Below are 21,139 nucleotides of genomic sequence, written 5' to 3' on the forward strand. Positions count from 1 at the left end.
TACATGAACTCTATGGGCTCATTCACAACACATCCGATATTTACACCTTGCTGTGTGTTAAAGTCTATGGGACTCCCTCACCTTCTACAACAAGACATCCAGTTTAAAATAGAAATGAAAAGCAAAACATTTGTGTTTAGATATAAAAACATTATAAATACTTTTTTTTTTTTTTTTTTTTTATAAGTGATTACCTGACCTCTGTTCTCAGCTGCATAAGGGGCTTAGAGAGCTGGGGGAGGAGAAACAGCAGTACACTAATCTTCCTAGAGAATGGCTGTGTGTGTGTGTGTGTGTGTGTGTGTGTGTGTGTGTGGGGGGGGGGCATGTCAGCACAAATCTGACCATTGGAGGACTGAGAACACTACCTGAGCACCGACCATGCTGGGATGTATGTGCACTCACGCCTAGTGTGGTCAGTTTATAATAGGAAAGCAGAGGGGCTGGCAGGATCACCAACGGATTTCACACAAAGGAAGCGATACAAGGAGAAGAGGAGACTTCTTCATACAAGTACACAGTACAGCAGCCACATATCAGGGGAGGAAATGTTGGGGGAACATATTATTGAACGGTCACTTTGTTGCATTGTACCGTGGTGGACCACCAAGTGATAAAATGGACAATGTTCTTGTTTTTTTTCCCAATGCAAACCAATGCAGACCAGTGCAGACAAGCGTTGATTAATGCTGACCAGTGCAGACCAGTGCAAACCAATGCTGACCAGTGCAAACCAATGCTGACCAGTGCAAACCAATGCTGACCAGTGCAAACCAATGCTGACCAGTGCAGACCAGCGCTGACCAGTGCAGACCAGCGTTGATTAATGCTGACCAGTGCAGACCAGTGCAGATCAGCGTTGACCAGTGCAAACCAATGCTGACCAGTGCAAACCAATGCTGACCAGTGCAGACCAGCGCTGACCAGTGCAGACCAGCGTTGATTAATGCTGACCAGTGCAGACCAGTGCAGATCAGCGTTGACCAGTGCAAACCAATGCTGACCAGTGCAAACCAATGCTGACCAGTGCAGACCAGCGTTGATTAGTGCAGACCAGTGCAGATCAGCGTTGACCAGCGTTGACCAGTGCAGACCAGCGTTGACCAGTGCAGACCAGCGTTGACCAGTGCAGACCAGCGTTGACCAGTGCAGACCAGCGTTGACCAGCGTTGACCAGTGCAGACCAGCGTTGACCAGTGCAGACCAGCGTTGACCAGCGTTGACCAGTGCAGACCAGCGTTGATTAATGCTGACCAGTGCAGACCAGTGCAGACCAGCGCTGACCAGGGCAGACCAGCGCTGACCAGCGCAGACCAGCGCAGACCAGTGCAGACCAGTGCAGACCAGCGCAGACCAATGCTTACCATTGCAGACCAGTGCAGACCAGTGCAGACCAGCGCCGATTAATGCAGACCAGTGCTGACCAGTGCAGGGCATTGGTGTGAACTGGGAGCATGCTATATATCGCTTTTCTGTGTGAATGAGCCATTAAATCTACACAAGGGTTTAATTGCATCAACGTTATAACAGATTCTGGTAATGAAAGGGTGAATGTGACTATATACAGCGTGTCTCTCGGCGGGGTACAATGCGGTGAAAAGCGCGCCGCGGGAAGCGTCTCACATAGTAGTGATGAATTGCGCTTTGTTCTAATCATCGTTTTCTTATTTATAGGATTAGCAGTTCTATGGCAACCGGAGATCCGATGAGTAATTCCCTGCATGACAATTTACACATCGAGTACAGAAAGCAGATCGCAGAATACAGGAAGTCACATGTTCCTGGTGGGATCCACCGGCTGCCAGCCTGTGCAGGGAAGATGGCGCCCCCTATAGGCCCCTTATGGAGAGTCGGCCTGCTTGGCAATACAATTGTGTCCTCATAAAAATTATTAGAACTTTCTTCAGAAAGCGCTCAGATGTTTTCCTTAAGTCGTTGGATTGGAAACCTGAGAAAGAGAGAAGAAGAGAACTTCATGACTTTCACCAGAAAAAAAAAATGAAAAGATTCAAGAAGAATGAAACCCACAAAAATATCTACGCCAGCCAGGGGTCCTCAACCCAAACCTTCCATGCCCCAACTGTATAAAAACGTTTATACTATGGTAATACAAAATATGTGGGGGGTTGGGGGGCTCTGTGGGGGCTATAGGCTCTCAGGGGCCCCTGGGGCTCTGTGGGAGATTTGGGGGGCCTGGTGGACCACTATAGGAGGTTGGTTGGCACTAGCACATAGGAATACGAAAAAAGACCTTATTGAGACCAGTAAATTCTTTTAAAACCTTTAATGCCCCAACAGTATGGGGATGCAAAGTATGTGGAAGATCGGGGGGTTGTGTGGGGGCAGAGGGCTCTCAGGGGACCTGGAGGCGCTGTGGGAGGTTGGTGGCACTAACACAACAAAAGTATACATAATATGCATACATAATACAACAATAGGTATACATAATATGAAAATATGTGGCTCTGTATGGAATTCTAGAGGGAGCTGGGGGCAACTGGGGGGGCTGTGGGTCTTTAGTAGATGGGGGGGGGGGCTTTACAGTGGCATTGTGGTAGACTGGAGTGCACTACAGGGACTGGGGGGGCACTGTGAGGTACTGTTGGAGGTTGGGGTGCACTATGAAAGGCTGGAGGCTCTGCAACAAGTTAGAGGGTACTGCAGTGGGCATGGAGGGCACTGTAGGAGTTAGGGGGGCAGGGTGAACCACTATAAGAGGTTGAATGACTCTAACCCAATAAAAGTATGGGAATACAATTAAGTATGGAAATGTTGGAAGGCTCCAGATGGGTCTTGGTGGCTCTGTAAGGGAGCTGGGGGCAATTGTGGGATTGGGGTCTCCAGAGGTGGCTGTGGGTCTTTCCAGGAGACTGGGGGCTTTATAGAGGCACTGTGGTAGCCAGTAGTGCACAGCAGGGTCTAGGTGGGGGGGGGGGGCATTGTGAGATACTGTTGGGAGATCTATGGGGGATCTATGGGGGGTATGGCTGCCACCTTTCTTCAAGCCAAAGCCGAACACTTGGCAATTTTAATTTAAGGGGGAGCGCAGTGGACTCTGGAGTAAAGTGGAATTCTGACGTAAAGGGGTTTCTGCTCACCAAAGCCCCCCACTTACATCAGAGTTCTCAGTATTTGCATTTGGCCGTTGTGGTACTCAGTAACTTGGGGAGCCATCGTCCAGTCTGAATAATGTGTGAAGGTTCTACTGCCCCCAACCACTAATGTGAATGAGCCCTTGGGGTATTATTAAGTGTTAGCGGCATTAAGGCCCAACTTTATTCCAGAGTTGGGTTAGGGGTGACTGTTAAGTTTTTTGGAGGAGGTTGAACATTGCAGGTTCATTTTAGAGGTTGGGTTAAGTTTTCCAGCTCAGGTGAGGAGAGGTTAAGTGTTAGGAATGGTTGAAGGGTTAGGTTAATATTAAAGGTCAGGGCATAAAGGGGGCATAACTGTTCTTCCCTTTATTTCTACAATAAAAACCCAACACTGAACACGATCAGCGAGTTCTTGGTGCCCAAAAATAATCAACTAGAAATAAAACATTACTGGATCTACTGATTACCAACAATACAGACCTGATCACGGATGTGGAAATACGGGGCAATTTAGGTAACAGCGATCACAGGTCAATTAGTTTCAGTATAAATCACACAAATAGGAACCATAAAGGAATACAAAGACACTGAATTTCAAAAGAGCCAACTTCCCTAAACTACAAACCTTGCTAAAAGGCATAAATTGGGATAAAATATTAGGAACAAAGAATACGGAGGAGAGATGGGTTTGCTTTAAGAGCATATTAAATAAGGGCATTAGCCAATGTATCCCATTGGGTAATAAATTTAAAAGAGCGAACAAAAATCCTGGATGGCTTAACTCCAATGTAAAAATGCATATAAAAGCAAAGGAGAAGGCCTTCAAAAAATATGAGGTTGAGGGATCATCATCAGCATTCAGACTTTACAAAGAATGCAACAAGAAATGTAAGGGTGCAATTAGGATAGCTAAGATAGAACATGAAAGACACATAGCGGAGGAGAGCAAAAAAATCCCAAGAAATTCTTTAAGTATGTAAACAGTAAAAAAGAGAGGACAGACCATATTGGCCCCATAAAGAATGAGGAAGGACATCTGGTTACAAAGGATGGGGAGATGGCAGAGGTATTGAATTTATTCTTCTCCTCAGTATTCACGAGTGAATCGGGGGGCTTCAGTAACCAAAACTGCAGTGTTTATCCTCAGGACACAACACAGGAAGCACCTCCATGGTTAACAGAGGACAGAATTAAAATCAGACTTGAGAAACTTAACATTAATAAATCACCGGGACCAGATGGCTTGCATCCGAGGGTACTTAGGGAACTCAGTCAGGTGATTGCCAGACCATTGTTCCTAATTTTTACAGACAGTCTATTGACTGGAATGGTACCAGCTGATTGGAGAAAAGCCAATGTAACACCAATATTTAAAAATGGCCCAAAATACATCCCTGGGAATTACAGACCAGTTAGCCTAACATCAATAGTATGTAAACTCTTGGAGGGGATGATAAGGGACTATATACAAGATTTTAGTAATAAGAATGATATCATTAGCAGTAATCAGCATGGATTCATGAAGAATCGTTCTTGCCAAACCAATCTATTAACCTTCTATGAGGAGGTGAGTTGCCATCTAGATAAAGGAAGGCCCGTAGACGTGGTGTATCTGGATTTTACAAAAGCATTTGACACAGTTCCCCATAAACGTTTACTGTACAAAGTAAGGTGCGTTGGCATGGACCATAGGGTGAGTACATGGATTGAAAACTGGCTACAAGAGCGAGTTCAGAGGGTGGTGATAAATGGGGAGTACTCAGAATGGTCAGGGGTGGGTAGTGGGGTTCCCCAGGGTTCTGTGCTGGGACCAATCCTATTTAATTTGTTCATAAACGATCTGGAGGATGGGATAAACAGTTCCATCTCTGTATTTGCAGACGATACTAAGCTAAGCAGGGCAATAACTTCTCCGCAGGATGTGGAAACCTTGCAAAAAGACCTGAACAAATTAATGGGGGAGGGGCGACTACATGACAAATGAGGTTCAATGTAGAAAAATGTAAAATAATGCATTTGGGTGGTAAAAATCTGAATGCAATCTATAGACTGGGGGGAGAACCTCTGGGGGGATCTAGGATGGAAAAGGACCTGGGGGTCCTAGTAGATGATAGGCTCAGCAATGACATGCAATGCCAAGCTGCTGCTAACAAAGCAAACAGAATATTGGCATTAAAAAGGGATCAACTCCAGAGATAAAACGATAATTCTCCCGCTCTACAAGACTCTGGTCCGGCCGCACCTGGAATATGCTGTCCAGTTCTGGGCACCAGTCCTCAGGAAGGACGTACTGGAAATGGAGCGACTACAAAGAAGGGCAACAAAGCTAATAAAGGGTCTGGAGGATCTTAGTTATGAGGAAAGGTTGTGAGCTCTGAACTTATTCTCTCTGGAGAAGAGACGCTTGAGAGGGGATATGATTTCATTGTATAAATACCGGACTGGTGACCCCACAATATATAAATACCGGACTGGTGACCCCACAATATACAAATACCGGACTGGTGACCCCACAATATATAAATACCGGACTGGTGACCCCACAATATATAAATACCGGACTGGGGACCCCACAATATACAAATACCGGACTGGTGACCCCACAATATTTAAATACCGGACTGGTGACCCCACAATATATAAATACCGGACTGGTGACCCCACAATATATAAATACCGGACTGGTGACCCCACAATATATAAATACCGGACTGGTGACCCCACAATATACAAATACCGGACTGGTGACCCCACAATATACAAATACCGGACTGGTGACCCCACAATATACAAATACCGGACTGGTGACCCCACAATATAGAAATACCGGACTGGTGACCCCACAATATACAAATACCGGACTGGTGACCCCACAATATACAAATACCGGACTGGTGACCCCACAATATACAAATACCGGACTGGTGACCCCACAATATACAAATACCGGACTGGTGACCCCACAATATAGAAATACCGGACTGGTGACCCCCCATATATAAATACCGGACTGGTGACCCCACAATATATAAATACCGGACTGGTGACCCCACAATAGGGATAAAACTTTTTCGCAGAAGAGAGTTTAATAAGACTCGTGGCCACTCATTACAATTAGAAGAAAAGAGGTTTAACCTTAAACTACGTAGAGGGTTCTTTACTGTAAGAGCGGCAAGGATGTGGAATTCCCTTCCACAGGCGGTGGTCTCAGCGGGGAGCATTGATAGCTTCAAGAAACTATTAGATGATCACCTGAATGACCGCAATATACAGGGATATATAATGTAATACTGACACATAATCACACACATAGGTTGGACTTGATGGACTATGTAACTGGAGAAAAAAACAACAAAAACAAAGTAAACATAATTGTGTCTCGGTGATCTGCTGATACGGGGGGTCTTCCTGTCCGGCTCACTGATGAGCGTCTTCTACTAAATACACCCTGAGAGCTGCATACTTACCCCCCGCACACACACCGCTTCTGTTGGTGTATATTCTGGATCAGCCAGGCTCTCTTCCGGGCTCGCCGCTGCAAAAAAGAACAGAGAATACTCAGAATAACAAGAAACATCATAACATGGGGTCTAGGTGGGCCGAATAGTGGCTTAGACCAGGGTCCCCGATAGGTGGGTACAGGCAGCCTTCCCGTACTGGGCCCGGACCCCATTGGGGTAGGAGGGATGTCCTGCAATGGCTGCCTTTGGGTGGCCCCGATCAGAACTCCCCGCCCAGACTGTATTCATCTCATAGAACAAGACTGAGGAAGGTTGTCCCCTCCGGATCTCCATCCCACCAACTCTTATCCCACAGTTCTGAGGTTTTCCTGTTGTTGGGGGACACAGATAGAGTCTTATGAAATGTAATGTGGTGGTTGGGGGGCTTTGTCTGGTGAGTGCTGGGTACTGTGCTGAGTACTGTGCTGGGTACTGTGCTGGGTACTGTGCTGGGTACTGTGCTGAGTACTGTGCTGGGTACTGTGCTGAGTACTGTGCTGGGTACTGTGCTGGGTACTGTGCTGAGTACTGTGCTGCGTACTGTGCTGAGTACTGTGCTGGGTACTGTGCTGAGTACTGTGCTGGGTACTGTGCTGGGTACTGTGCTGAGTACTGTGCTGGGTACTGTGCTGGGTACTGTGCTGAGTACTGTGCTGGGTACTGTGCTGGGTACTGTGCTGAGTACTGTGCTGAGTACTGTGCTGGGTACTGTGCTGAGTACTGTGCTGAGTACTGTGCTGAGTACTGTGCTGGGTACTGTGCTGAGTACTGTGCTGGGTACTGTGCTGGGTACTGTGCTGGGTACTGTGCTGAGTACTGTGCTGGGTACTGTGCTGGGTACTGTGCTGAGTACTGTGCTGGGTACTGTGCTGAGTACTGTGCTGGGTACAGGTTATAGAGGGATCTTGGTTGCTGGTAAACGTGGACATGACCTGCAGTTCTCCAAGATTAAAGGTATGGGGTCCCATGACTTCTCATGACAGGACTGGTTCAAGCTCAGAAGTCGGGGTGTCCTCTACACTATCACCGTACCTATGATGATTTTATCCTCAGCGGCCTCAGGTTTAAAAAAGTTGCTTCATTTCTTCCAAGGCCATGTGTGGTCTCAGCCTGGCTCCCAAAGTGAGCGACCCCCACCCACCCCTCACCCCATCTTCCACCCCCCTCCCACCCCTCTCCCACTCCTCACCCCCTCTTCCACCCCCCCACCCACCCCTCACCCCCTCTCCCACTCCTCACCCCCTCTTCCACCCCCCCACCCACCCCTCACCCCCTCTCCCACTCCTCACCCCCTCTTCCAACCCCCCACCCACCCCTCACCCCCTCTTCCACCCCCCCACCCACCCCTCACCCCCTCTCCCACTCATCACCCCCTCTTCCACCCCTCACCCCCTCTAACACCCCCTCCCACCCTTCACCCCCTCTAACACCCGCCTCACCCACCCCTCACCCCCTCTTCCTCCCCCCCACCCACTCCTCACCCCCTCTAACACCCCCTCCCACCCTCTTCCAATCACCCCCTCCTACCCCCCCCACCCACTCCTCACCCCCTCTTCTGCCTCCCCACCCACCCCTTAAGCCCTCTTCCATCCCCACCCACCTCTCACCCCCTCTTCCTCCCCTCACCCCTTCTTCTTTTCCACCACCTACCCACTCCTCACCCCCTCTTCCACCTCTCACCCCCTCTTCCACCTCTCACCCACCCCTCACCCCCTCTTCCCTGGCACAGGACACGGGGCTCCATCAGCACAGGAATGATTGCTCTGGTGTGATGTGAGAGGGTACATTGGGCATATGCAGGTCTAAACACATTGGCATGCCTGTTCCTGCACTGATGGGGGGAGGGGGGGCACGTATCCAATGGTTGGTCCGTGGTGCCATTCAGACAGTTTTGTGCACAGGCTACAGGTACGTCTTGGATAATTAACATCTTTTTTTTTTAACCCTAAGGACAGTTTTCTATACACTAGAGAAGCTGAGCTGTGCAGATCATTTTCTTCTTTGGAAAGGTGAACAAGCCCTTTAAATACAAGTTGGCAGCAGTAACCGCTTGTCTCTATTCTGAAAATTGGTGTTACACTTCCAGCCACAAGGTGGCAATGGCGAGCCATCATAAGTACCATCAGCTGAAGAGTCTGCAGCCGCTTCCTCCGCCAGCAGAAAAGTGAGGCCAGAAAAAAGGCCGAGTGCTCCATCGAGTCGTTTTTATTTATTTGTTTGTTTGGTTTTTTTTTTTGTTAGTCTTTTTGTCTGACTATAGATCTTTGTTCGTCCCAAGCAGGTTTGAAGCCTCTTACCGGTGGCTGTCTCCAGGGCCGCTGATCAGGCAGTACAGCCAGCCCTCCTGTAGTGGGCCCGGACCCCATCACTTCAAAAGGGGGGACCTGCTGAGCAAGAGGGCCGGCTGTATTGTCTTATTGCAGATGCCGATCCTCTTCTCCCTCCCCCTGCAGCGCTGCCGGCTCCTCCTCTTCTGACCCCTTCCATCTGCTGCCCGGGCCCCCCCTGTGGGAATGTCATTTACTGGCCCCTTCCTTTCCTAAATAAACACAGTGAGTGATCGGTACCAATCACTCCTGTATCCATTCATCGCTGAAGCATAGTAAATTGTTTACTATGCTTCTGTTTGTGAATGAGAAGGAAGCCTCAGAGCGTTTCCTAGTCATTCATCTGTAGTAGAGAAAGGCGCCGATAAATCTTTGTCCTCAGTCACTTTGCGCTGGGAGGGGACCCTGTCTGGTAGGCTGTATGGGGCCCCCCCTTGATTTCTAACAGGAGCCCCGACAGTCTCACTACCTCTGCGGAGAGAAGCATCTGATTGGTTGCTTTTCTTTCCACTCTTTCAAACAATGGAGCTTCACCAATTCACCTGCAATGCCCCCCGGTGGTGCCACAGGAACTCTGCAGTTGGCTTTTCAATTAAATGATGCAAAAAAAAACATCAAAGCTTTGTGCAGAATTGTTTTCACACTTCATGGCCTCATGGACAGCAATAAACATCTACCAGGGGTTCTAACCCTTTCCAAATGTAAGGATGGAGTTGTGCTCAGTACTTCTGAACTGGGGTGCCATTCGGGTTCCAGAGTGCTGCTAACACAGGACCCGGGTCATGAGCTGCCATGGTGTGGGTGGGCCGGCCGCCAGCACCATAACAACCAATGGCACTCTAGGGCAAGACGCACATGGTGTTACTATGGTGTTGCTATGGTGTTACTAAGGTGTTGCTATGGTGTTACTAAGGTGTTGCTATGGTGCTGCTATGGTGTTGCTATGGAGTTACTATGATGTTACTATGGTGTTACTATGATGTTGCTATGGTGTTACTATGATGTTGCTATGGTGTTGCTATGGTGTTACTGAGGTGTTACTATGATGCTGCTATGGTGTTACTATGATGTTACTATAGTGTTGCTATGGTGTTACTATGATGTTACTATGGTGTTACTATGATGTTGCTATGGTGTTGCTATGGTGTTACTATGGTGTTACTATGATGTTGCTATGGTGTTGCTATGGTGTTACTATGATGTTACTATGGTGTTGCTATGGTGTTACTATGGTTGCCCAAATGCCCCCACAGTTAACACTGATCCAGGGCAGGCGACATGCAGGGCCATCCCAGCATTCAGGAAAGGACTGTCCACCTCTTGCCCTCTGCTGGAGCCAAAAGGTAAGGAGGGTTGTTAAGAGGGGGTTCTGTGATATAGGGGGACTTTGATGTGATGGGGGGCTTGAGAATATAAGGGGGCCTCTACTGTATAGTGGAGATAATCACCATAGAAAATTCCTATGACATTTAGCACCATCTAGTGGCCAAATGCAGTATGTTTAATTTAAAATCAATGAAAAACATTCGACCAGCACAGGAAATAGCATAATATTGTCCATTTTTTGTCCCATTTGTAAAGAACAAATGCACTTTTATTGGGTGAACCCGTATGCAATTATTTATTTTTTTTAATATATTTCCACCGCCGGATTTACAGGTGTTTGAGCTTTTTCTTCTTCTGCTCCCTCCATGTTACCCTACAGTAGATGTCCATACACACACACACGGGCGTTTACAGGAGTTTAGAGGCAGAAAAAAAAGAACAAAGTCACGTACAGCAGAGGAGCATTAAAAACACTCAAAACGTGCCGAAACGTCTGTAAACGCATCTATGAGCGTTCATTCATTTCAGTGACCGAAGTCAATGAATAATCCAGCCAATAAAATGAATTAATTCCCAAACGATTGATGTGCCCAAATGTGGTTCACAAAAACGCAGCTTTAGGCGCATTCCTGATGCTGATTTTCTCCCGCCGGGAGGCTTTGGAAGAGCCCAGAGCACACGAGGAGCATCTTCATCTCCATCAAGCCCTGATTTAGCAGCTTCATCTTTATTTTTTGTTGGTTTACACAGATTTCTCCTCTACTAAGGAGAAAAAGATACAATGTATGTGTAACCTTTGTATACCAAAAGTATTGGGTTCAATATTGAGTTGGCTCCGCCCTTTGCAGCTATAACAGCTTCACCTCTTCTGGGAAGGCCGTCCACAAGGTTTAGGAGGGTGTCTATGGGAATGTTTGACCATTCTTCCAGAAGAGCATTTGTGAGGTCAGGCACTGATGTTGGATGAGAAGGCCTGGCTCGCAGTCTCTGCTCTAATTCATCCCAAAGGTGTTCTATGGGGTTGAGGTCAGGACTCTGTGCAGGCCAGTCAAGTTCCTCCACCCTAAACTCGCTCATCCATGTCTTTATGGACCTTGCTTTGTGCACTGGTGGGCAGTCATGTTGGAACAGGAAGGGGCCGTCCCCAAACTCCTCCCACAAAGTTGGGAGCATGAAATTGTCCAAAATGTCTTGGTATGCTGACGCCTTAAGAGTTCCCTTCACTGGAACTAAGGGGCCAAGCCCAACCCCTGAAAAACAACCCCCCACACCATAATCCTCCCCCCCACACCATAATCCCCTCTCCCTTCCCCCCTCACCCCTCCATCCCCCCTCCCCGACACCATAATCCCCCTCTCCCTCCCCCACACCATAATCCCCCCTCCCCCCACACCATAATCCCCCCTCCCCCCCACACCATAATCCCCCCTCCCTCACACCATAATCCCCCCTCCACCAAATGATTTGGACCAGTCCAGAAAGCAAGGTCCATAAAGACATGGATGAGCGAGTTTGGTGTGGAGGAACAGGACTGTCCTCCATCGGATTGAGGTGAGGACTCCTTTGGGATAAATTAGTGCAGAGACTGCGAGCCAGGCCTTCTCGTCCAACATCAGTGCCTGACCTCACAAATGCTCTTCTGGAAGAATGGTCAAACATTCCCATAGACACCCTCCTAAACCTTGTGGACGGCCTTCCCAGAAGAGTTGAAGCTGTTATAGCTGCAAAGGGCGGAGCCAACTCAATATTGAACCCTCCGGACTAAGACTGGGGGGTCATTAAAGTTCATGTGTGTGTAAAGGGGGGGGACCAATACTTTTGGTAATGTAGTGTGTATACAATGTATCTTTTCATTGTAATCAGATTGTAATGAAGGGATCTGTATTTCCTCTACTCACCATCCTGCGGGATCGAGCCACCACAATCACAATGATTATTACAATCAGAAGGAGAATGAGAACTCCGACTCCGATCGTCACCCAGAACAGGTAGCCTGACAGATTCCGGAACTCCGCCTCCACCTGTACCGCTGGAAGAAGAGGGCGGGTCTTATCACCTGGAAATCATTTCATGTACTTCGCTCTGTCTTCTCATTGTTATCCTAGCTCCGCCTTTCTTCTCATTGTTATCCTAGCTCCGCCTTTCTTCTCATTGTTATCCTAGCTCCGCCTTTCTTCTCATTGTTATCCTAGCTCCGCCTTTCTTCTCATTGTTATCCTAGCTCCGCCTTTCTTCTCATTGTTATCCTAGCTCCGCCTTTCTTCTCATTGTTATCCTAGCTCCGCCTTTCTTCTCATAGATGCCTCAACTTCTATTATTTACTTGTATTTTCTCCCTGGCTGAGTAGAAGTCTTAAGCCTCGTCATACACACGATCAGATCTTCGGCAGGGAGTTGTGTGGTGACAGACTGTTGGCCTAAAATCCGATCATTGGTACGCTCCATCAGACGATTGTTGTCCAATGTTGGATGGCGGACTCGTAAATTTTCGGCAGACAACGGTCTGTTGTCAGATTTTTGTATCGTCTGTACACAAGTCCGTCACACAAAAGTTGAAAGTACAAACACTCATGTTCAGAATCAATGCTCACCAAACACGACATTAGCAGAAGGTGCCCAAAGGGTGGCGCTCAAGAGCTGAAATTCCTCGTAGTACGTCACTACCAGGGGCGGACTGACCATTCGGGCACTCGGGCACTGCCTGAGGGCCCCATGCCACTAAGGGGCCCCATCAGGGCTGCCTGCCTCAATAAAACCAGGGACAGTATGTAAAAATCGGTGTTTTTTAAAAAAATCCCAAGATTATAGCTGCCCCACCTCTCCAGTACCTTTTCAGTGTGTGTATACTGTGTGTGTATATTGTGTGGCCCCATAATATACTATTGCCCAGGGGCCCCATAATCTTCTCCTATTGCCCGGGGGCCCCATAATCTCCTATTGCCCGGGGGCCCCATAATCTCCTATTGCCCGGGGGCCCCATAATCTTCTCCTATTGCCCGGGGGCCCCATAATCTCCTATTGCCCGGGGGCCCCATGAGTTGTCAGTCCGCCCCTGGTCACTACGTTCGTGTTTGTTGGCCGACAATTGTGTGCCGTTTGTATGCGAGACAAGATCCCGACACACGCCCTTAGGACAGTCCGACGCTTTGTCTGCGGAAAATCCGATCATGTCTACGAGGCTTAAGGCTGATTAGTTGGCTGTAAAGTCATCATATCCAGCAGCTCCCAGGGAGAAAATATGAGGCAACAACAGCACACAGAGCAATCCCAGAGAGAGGCTACACTATATATATATATAACAACCTAACTAGATCCAACAGATAAAAACATGCAGGTAAGAGAGATGATCAGAGACTGCAAACATAATACAGGAGATGATCAGAGACTGCAGACATAATACAGGAGATGATCAGAGACTGCAGACATAGTACAGGAGATGATCAGAGACTGCAGACATAATACAGGAGATGATCAGAGACTGCAGACATAATACAGGAGATGATCAAAGACTACAGACATAATACAGGAGATGATCAGAGACTGCAGACATAGTACAGGAGATGATCAGAGACTGCAGACATAATACAGGAGATGATCAGAGACTGCAGACATAATACAGGAGATGATCAGAGACTGCAGACATAATACAGGAGATGATCAGAGACTGCAGACATAATACAGGAGATGATCAAAGACTACAGACATAATACAGGAGATGATCAGAGACTGCAGACATAATACAGGAGATGATCAGAGACTGCAGACATAGTACAGGAGATGATCAGAGACTGCAGACATAATACAGGAGATGATCAGAGACTGCAGACATAATACAGGAGATGATCAGAGACTGCAGACATAATACAGGAGATGATCAGAGACTGCAGACATACTACAGGAGATGATCAGAGACTGCAGACATAGTACAGGAGATGATCAGAGACTTCAGACATAGTACAGGAGATGATCAGAGACTGCAGACATAATACAGGAGATGATCAGAGACTGCAGACATTATACAGGAGATGATCAGAGACTGCAGACATAATACAGGAGATGATCAGAGACTGCAGACATAATACAGGAGATGATCAGAGACTGCAGACATAATACAGGAGATGATCAGAGACTGCAGACATAATACAGGAGATGATCAGAGACTGCAGACATAATACAGGAGATGATCAGAGACTGCAGACATAGTACAGGAGATGATCAGAGACTGCAGACATAGTACAGGAGATGATCAGAGATTGCAGACATAGTACAGGAGATGATCAGAGACTGCAGACATAGTACAGGAGATGATCAGAGACTGCAGACATAATACAGGAGATGATCAGAGACTGCAGACATTATACAGGAGATGATCAGAGACTGCAGACATAATACAGGAGATGATCAGAGACTGCAGACATAGTACAGGAGATGATCAGAGACTGCAGACATAGTACAGGAGATGATCAGAGACTGCAGACATAATACAGGAGATGATCAGAGACTGCAGACATAGTACAGGAGATGATCAGAGACTGCAGACATAGTACAGGAGATGATCAGAGACTGCAGACATAATACAGGAGATGATCAGAGACTGCAGACATAATACAGGAGATGATCAGAGACTGCAGACATAGTACAGGAGATGATCAGAGACTGCAGACATAATACAGGAGATGATCAGAGACTGCAGACATAATACAGGAGATGATCAGAGACTGCAGACATAATACAGGAGATGATCAGAGACTGCAGACATACTACAGGAGATGATCAGAGACTGCAGACATAGTACAGGAGATGATCAGAGACTTCAGACATAGTACAGGAGATGATCAGAGACTGCAGACATAATACAGGAGATGATCAGAGACTGCAGACATTATACAGGAGATGATCAGAGACTGCAGACATAATACAGGAGATGATCAGAGACTGCAGACATAATACAGGAGATGATCAGAGACTGCAGACATAATACAGGAGATGATCAGAGACTGCAGACATAATACAGGAGATGATCAGAGACTGCAGACATAGTACAGGAGATGATCAGAGACTGCAGACATAGTACAGGAGATGATCAGAGATTGCAGACATAGTACAGGAGATGATCAGAGACTGCAGACATAGTACAATAGATGATCAGAGACTGCAGACATAGTACAGGAGATGATCAGAGACTGCAGACATAGTACAGGAGATGATCAGAGACTGCAGACATAGTACAGGAGATGATCAGAGACTGCAGACATAATACAGGAGATGATCAGAGACTGCAGACATAGTACAGGAGATGATCAGAGACTGCAGACATAGTACAGGAGATGATCAGAGACTGCGGACATAGTACAGGAGATGATCAGAGACTGCAGACATAGTACAGGAGATGATCAGAGACTGCAGACATAGTACAGGAGATGATCAGAGACTGCGGACATAATACAGGAGATGATCAGAGACTGCAGACATGGTTCAGGAGACAGTCATTGACTGGACACATATTACATGAGACTGCTAGAGATCACAGCTATAACAGAGCAATAGGTAACCACAGATTAGTGTCTGCATGGACCACAAGGGCCTCATAAAAGAGTGCCAAAGGGCCACATGTGGCCCCCAAGACATGGGTTGAGCAGCAGTGTGTCCCTGTCGAGTATTTTGCCATGTAGGAGTGTTGCTCACCCTCTGCACACATCTCACAGTCTCTGTGAGACAAACACCTACCGAGTGTCAGATTAGCACTGACAATCGTCTTCTCTTCCACCACAATGAGGCAGGTCCAGTTCCCCAATGTCTCTGGTATAATGGTCACATCCTCGGTCACGTTTAATTTCCCCGGAGGACCACACTTTTCTCGCTTTATGTTGGTATTTTGCCAGCAAAGCTTCCCGTTCTCATCCAGGCAGTTTGTTTCACACAGAAGGGTGACGGTAGACCCCATGGAGAGGTCGGCCTCGGAGGAGGACACTGCAATGGTGGGACAAAACCACATTATCATCTCTTCTCAGAGGACACCACTGGAGAACATCTCATTAACAGTCCGGCTTCCGCCCGCAACATTCTACTGAAACTGCCCTACTAAAACTCACCAATGACCTAATAACTGCCAAAACCAATGGCCACTACTCCATACTCGTACTCTTAGACCTCTCTGCTGCCTTTGACACAGTTGACCACCTGCTCCTCCTCAGCAAATTACACTCCCTTGGCCTCCGTGATTCTGCATTATCCTGGTTCTCCTCCTACCTATCTCAGCGCACTTTCAGTGTCACTTACAACTCCATCTCCTCCGCTCCTCTTCCTCTTTCTGTTGGGGTACCCCAAGGCTCCGTCCTTGGGCCTCTCCTATTCTCACTCTATACCTCTTCCCTGGGCCAGTTGATAACCTCCCATGGCTTCCAATACCATCTCTATGCCGATGACACACAGATCTATCTCTCCACTCCTCAACTCACCCCCTCGATCTCCTCACGGATCTCAAACTTACTGAATGACATATCAGTATGGATGTCACACCACTTCCTCAAACTTAATCTTTCTAAAACTGAGCTTGTAATATTTCCTCCTTCACAGTCCCCCCCCCCATGACTTCACCATTAATATCAACAACACAACCATTGGTCCCTCCACACATGCCAGGGTCCTGGGTGTAATCCTTGACTCTGACCTCTCCTTCACCCCACATCCAATCACTGGCTAAATCCTGCCGCCTTAACCTCCGCAACATCTCCAGAATTCCACCCTTCCTGACTAATGACACCACAAAGCAACTTATTCACTCCTTGATTATTTCCCGCCTTGACTACGGCAACTCTCTCCTTAATGGCCGACCCTTACACAGGCTCCTCCCCCTTCAGTCTATTATGAATGCTGCTGCTAGACTAATACACCTCACTAATCGATCCGTGACTGCTGCCCCTCTCTGCCAACCCCTTCACTGGCTTCCCCTCCCCCACCGTATAAAATTCAAAATATTAACCATAACATACAAGGCCATTCACAACATCGCCCCCATCTACATCACCAACCTCATCTACAGATATCGTCCAAATCGCCCCCTCCGCTCCTCCCAGGACCTCCTGCTCTCTAGCTCTCTTGTTACCTCCTCCCATGCAGGACTTCTCCAGAGCCTCTCCCATCCTCTGGAACCCCCTGCCCCAGTATGTCCGATCAGCCCCTAACCTGTCCACCTCCAGGACTTCTCCAGAGCCTCTCCCATCCTCTGGAACCCCCTGCCCCAGTATGTCCGATCAGCTCCTAACCTGTCCACCTCCAGGACTTCTCCAGAGCCTCTCCCATCCTCTGGAACCCCCTGCCCCAGTATGTCCGATCAGCTCCTAACCTGTCCACCTCCAGGACTTCTCCAGAGCCTCTCCCATCCTCTGGAACCCCCTGCCCCAGTATGTCCGATCAGCCCCTAACCTGTCCACCTCCAGGACTTCTCCAGAGCCTCTCCCATCCTCTGGAACCCCCTGCCCCAGTATGTCCGATCAGCTCCTAGCCTGTCCACCTTTAGGAGATCCCTGAAAACTCATTTATTCAGGGAAGCCTACCCCACACCCACCTCACAACTGTCCCCGAGCCACCCCCCATCAAATCATTATCTGCAGCTATTACCTTTTGTACCACCACCCCCTCCCTTTAGAATGTAAGCTCTATGAGCCGGGCCCTCCTGTACCTTTTGTATTGAACTGTAATTGTGTTGTCCCCCCTATACATTGTAAAGCGCTGAGTAAACTGTTGGCGCTATATAAATCTTGTATAATAATAATAATAATTAACAGAATAGGGTTGATTTACTACAGGTAAATAGACTGAGCACTTTGCAAAGTGCAGAATTCAAACCAGACCAGACAAGAGGAGTAGAGTATTCCGAACTAGGTCATCTGGTCACAGACATCCCAAGGCTGCCATTGACTCCTCTAGAGTTTCTCTCTCAAGGTTTGGTCCTGCACTTGCCTCTCAGTCACTAGGTTTAATGGTATGGCTATTGAAGTCCAGGACTTCCACCTGCATCGATAGACCTTATGAGAAGAAGACTTGTGAGCCCTTGGAATGATAGAGATCACTGCCTCAGAGAGACCATGCTCTCCCAGTGCCTGGCCTTCAATAGCCATGCCATTAAAGTCAATGACTGAGAAGCAGGTGCAGGACTGAACCTTGAGAGAGAAGCTCTGGATGAGTCAAGAACAGCCACAGGACATCCATGACCAGATGAATGGATCAACGTACTCTACTCTTCTTGGCCAGTCTAGTTAGACTTTTTTTTTAGCCTACTACAGAAATACAATATGGAGTCATATGAAAGCAGGTCAAACGTTTTACTAAGTACACACCTGTGAGACTAGCCACACACACTTTCCTCTGCAGCTTCTTCCTTCTACCGTCCATCTCTAGAACAATCTCCATCTCGTAGTCTCCAATTTCGGGATTAGAAAGATGAAGATCTAAGTTGTTCACATGGCCAGTTTGGCTACTGCAGCTTTCAAGCCAGCAGACAGAAGCACCAGTGGTGGAAAGTGGTTGAATGATCTTGGATGGGTAAGTGACTTTTCCTTCCACAACTTTGACTTCATTGGACTTCACTCTGAAGTTGAACTCCCAGGGGAGGATTACCGACTTTGGGTTCTGTATATACACAATACCTGAAGAAGCACTATAGAAACCTAAAAAAAAAAAGCAAACAAGCAAGCAAACGATGTGAGGGAAGGGTAAAATATATATATAAAAGTTCTATTCTCATCAAAATTTCTTGGAGGTGTGTATGAGGGTTTGATCCTCCGTCCAGTCTTTATCTGTGACCTTGGTGTGGAAATTACTGTGTTAGGAACATCCCCCCATTTCAGATTCTAATAAGTCAGCCAGGGCACTGCCTCAAGCTAAATGTCCTGGCTCCTGTGTCTAGAGTGCATTTGGTATATATTTCTATGGGGTAACACCGGTATCATGGTTCCTCTAGTCAGGGCTACTGTTAGAAACCACAGGCCCCATACAGGCAACCTGATATGGGGCCCCATACAGAAAACTTGACACGGGGCCCCATACAGCCAATGCTTCAGGTATGAATGAGCACAGTGAGTGATCGGTACTGATCACTCATTGCGTTCATTCAGTAAAGGAAGGGGCTGGTAAATATGACATATTTACCAGACCCCCCCCCCTCTTAAACTTGAAGGATCTTATTGTGTGCTTGCAGCTGCCGGCAGGAAGGAGAGGATGGAAGCTGTTAACACTGCGGGGGGGTGGCGGGCAGATGGGGGGAATGTGTGATGCACATGGAGGGTGATGTGAGTGTTGGGGGTCAATTACTGGAACCAATCCTTTGTATGGCTCTCTCGGCGGCAGCTGAAAGCCAACGGGAGGGAGAGGAGAAGAAGCCAGCTTTCAGCTGCTGCAGCGAAAGCCATACAGGGGATTCGTTCCAGTAACTGCCCACCCTGCTGCACCGATCACCCTCTTCGATTCACCCTCTTCGATTCACCCTCTTCAATCACCCTCTTCGATTCACCCTGCTGCCTGGGCCCCCCTACTGGCCCGGGCCCCGAACAGGAGGACTGGTGGTACCCCCTTATCTACGGCCCTGTCTTTAGTTCAGTCATTCTCAGCCAGGATTCAGTGGAACCCCAGATTTCCTCCTGAGGTTTCCAGAGGTTCCTTGAGTTGTAGCTGATTGATCTCCCATCTGGTTGTGCCTGGAAAATTCTCTGTCCAATGCCACTTGGCAGAGCCAGTGTCATGGCACCAACGATTATGACTAAAACGAAATCAAAATTTGACGTCAAAATGAACACTGGTTATATATCACAACGGCTATGTCTGTGTGTTCAAACCTTCATACCAGAAATATTCACATCTTGTTAGAGTTTTCCTCCAGGAGTAAGTCATGAGTTTGGAAATTCTAGAGAAACGCTTGAATAATGCATTACAATGTAACTAAACCCATTCGATGAAATGTTCTGGAGATTTTAGTAGACTAAAATACAACTAAAAGTAAAATGGCATTTAAGTCAAAGGACTATAACTAAAGCTAAATAGAAAATTAACTCTGGAAAATAGAACTGAATAAATGATAGTGTGTCTTCCATTACCGAGGACTGTGATAGTTGTAGAGATATTGAGGTCCTCATTGCCTTCCATCTTAATACGGCACCAATATTGACCACCGCTCTGCAAGTCCACCTCCTTTATCTCTACACTCGTCCCTCTGTCTAGATTCTTGTCACCCTTCGTCCAATAGACCTGAAGCCCCGGGACATTCTCAGGAGACAACTCCAGCTTTAGCTTCTCGGATGAAAAGAGGTTTTTGGAAGGTGTTGCTGACACTGCAAGAAATAAGAAATAAATAACAACCTATGAATAAAACTTTGGTGAGTACAGAAGCGGTGCGGTGGTGTTAACTGGCAAGATGGGGAAAAAGGCTTTTTTGCCTTGTCTTGTGTTGGGACCAGGAGCGGCCCATCCATTAGCGGCCCATCCATGTGATTGGCCCCCCATGCAGGACGCCGGATGCATGGATTCCAATGGGGGGGGTTTGGAGCACATGATTACAGCCAGAGGCTCTAATAGGCTTCAAAGTAGGGTGGGCTCGGGGGGTGGGGGGGCAGAGCACTGCACCCTGAGTCCACCCAGTTGTGTGACAATAGCGAATGAATATTCGCTATTTTCACACTGATTCTCCTCTCGGCCAATCAGGAAGCAGGTCTGAGACCCATTTCCTGATTGTCCGAAAGGAGAAGTGTTCCGATTGGCCACTGAGGAGGAAAGAGGAGACAGAAGCCGTGATTCACTTGGAGGAGAGCAGGGGAAGGGGAAGCCGCCATGATGCCCGCCGCGTGTCGCACTGTTTGCTGCCCCCCCCCCAATGGTTTGGACTAAGCTGGGAAAGGCTG

The 21,139-nt window shown here is 47.7% G+C and overlaps 1 protein-coding gene across 1 annotated transcript in view; it reads right to left on the minus strand.

The window, feature by feature from the left end:
• Positions 1 to 1,414: 1,414 nt before the first annotated feature.
• LOC141105520 (uncharacterized) overlaps positions 1,415 to 21,139 on the minus strand; it is a 58,385-nt gene continuing 38,660 nt past the window's right edge. Inside the window, exons 5-10 of the mRNA XM_073595381.1 lie at positions 20,339 to 20,572; positions 18,587 to 18,916; positions 15,975 to 16,217; positions 12,147 to 12,277; positions 6,563 to 6,630; positions 1,415 to 1,948 (exon numbers count right to left, since the gene is read on the minus strand). Coding sequence (XP_073451482.1) covers positions 1,915 to 1,948; positions 6,563 to 6,630; positions 12,147 to 12,277; positions 15,975 to 16,217; positions 18,587 to 18,916; positions 20,339 to 20,572 — 1,040 coding nt within the window. The 3' untranslated portion in view covers positions 1,415 to 1,914. The remainder of the gene's footprint in view (positions 1,949 to 6,562; positions 6,631 to 12,146; positions 12,278 to 15,974; positions 16,218 to 18,586; positions 18,917 to 20,338; positions 20,573 to 21,139) is intronic.

Source organism: Aquarana catesbeiana, linkage group LG08 (genome assembly GCF_042186555.1).
Source record: "Aquarana catesbeiana isolate 2022-GZ linkage group LG08, ASM4218655v1, whole genome shotgun sequence".
In the NCBI taxonomy this organism is placed as follows: Eukaryota; Metazoa; Chordata; class Amphibia; order Anura; family Ranidae; genus Aquarana; species Aquarana catesbeiana.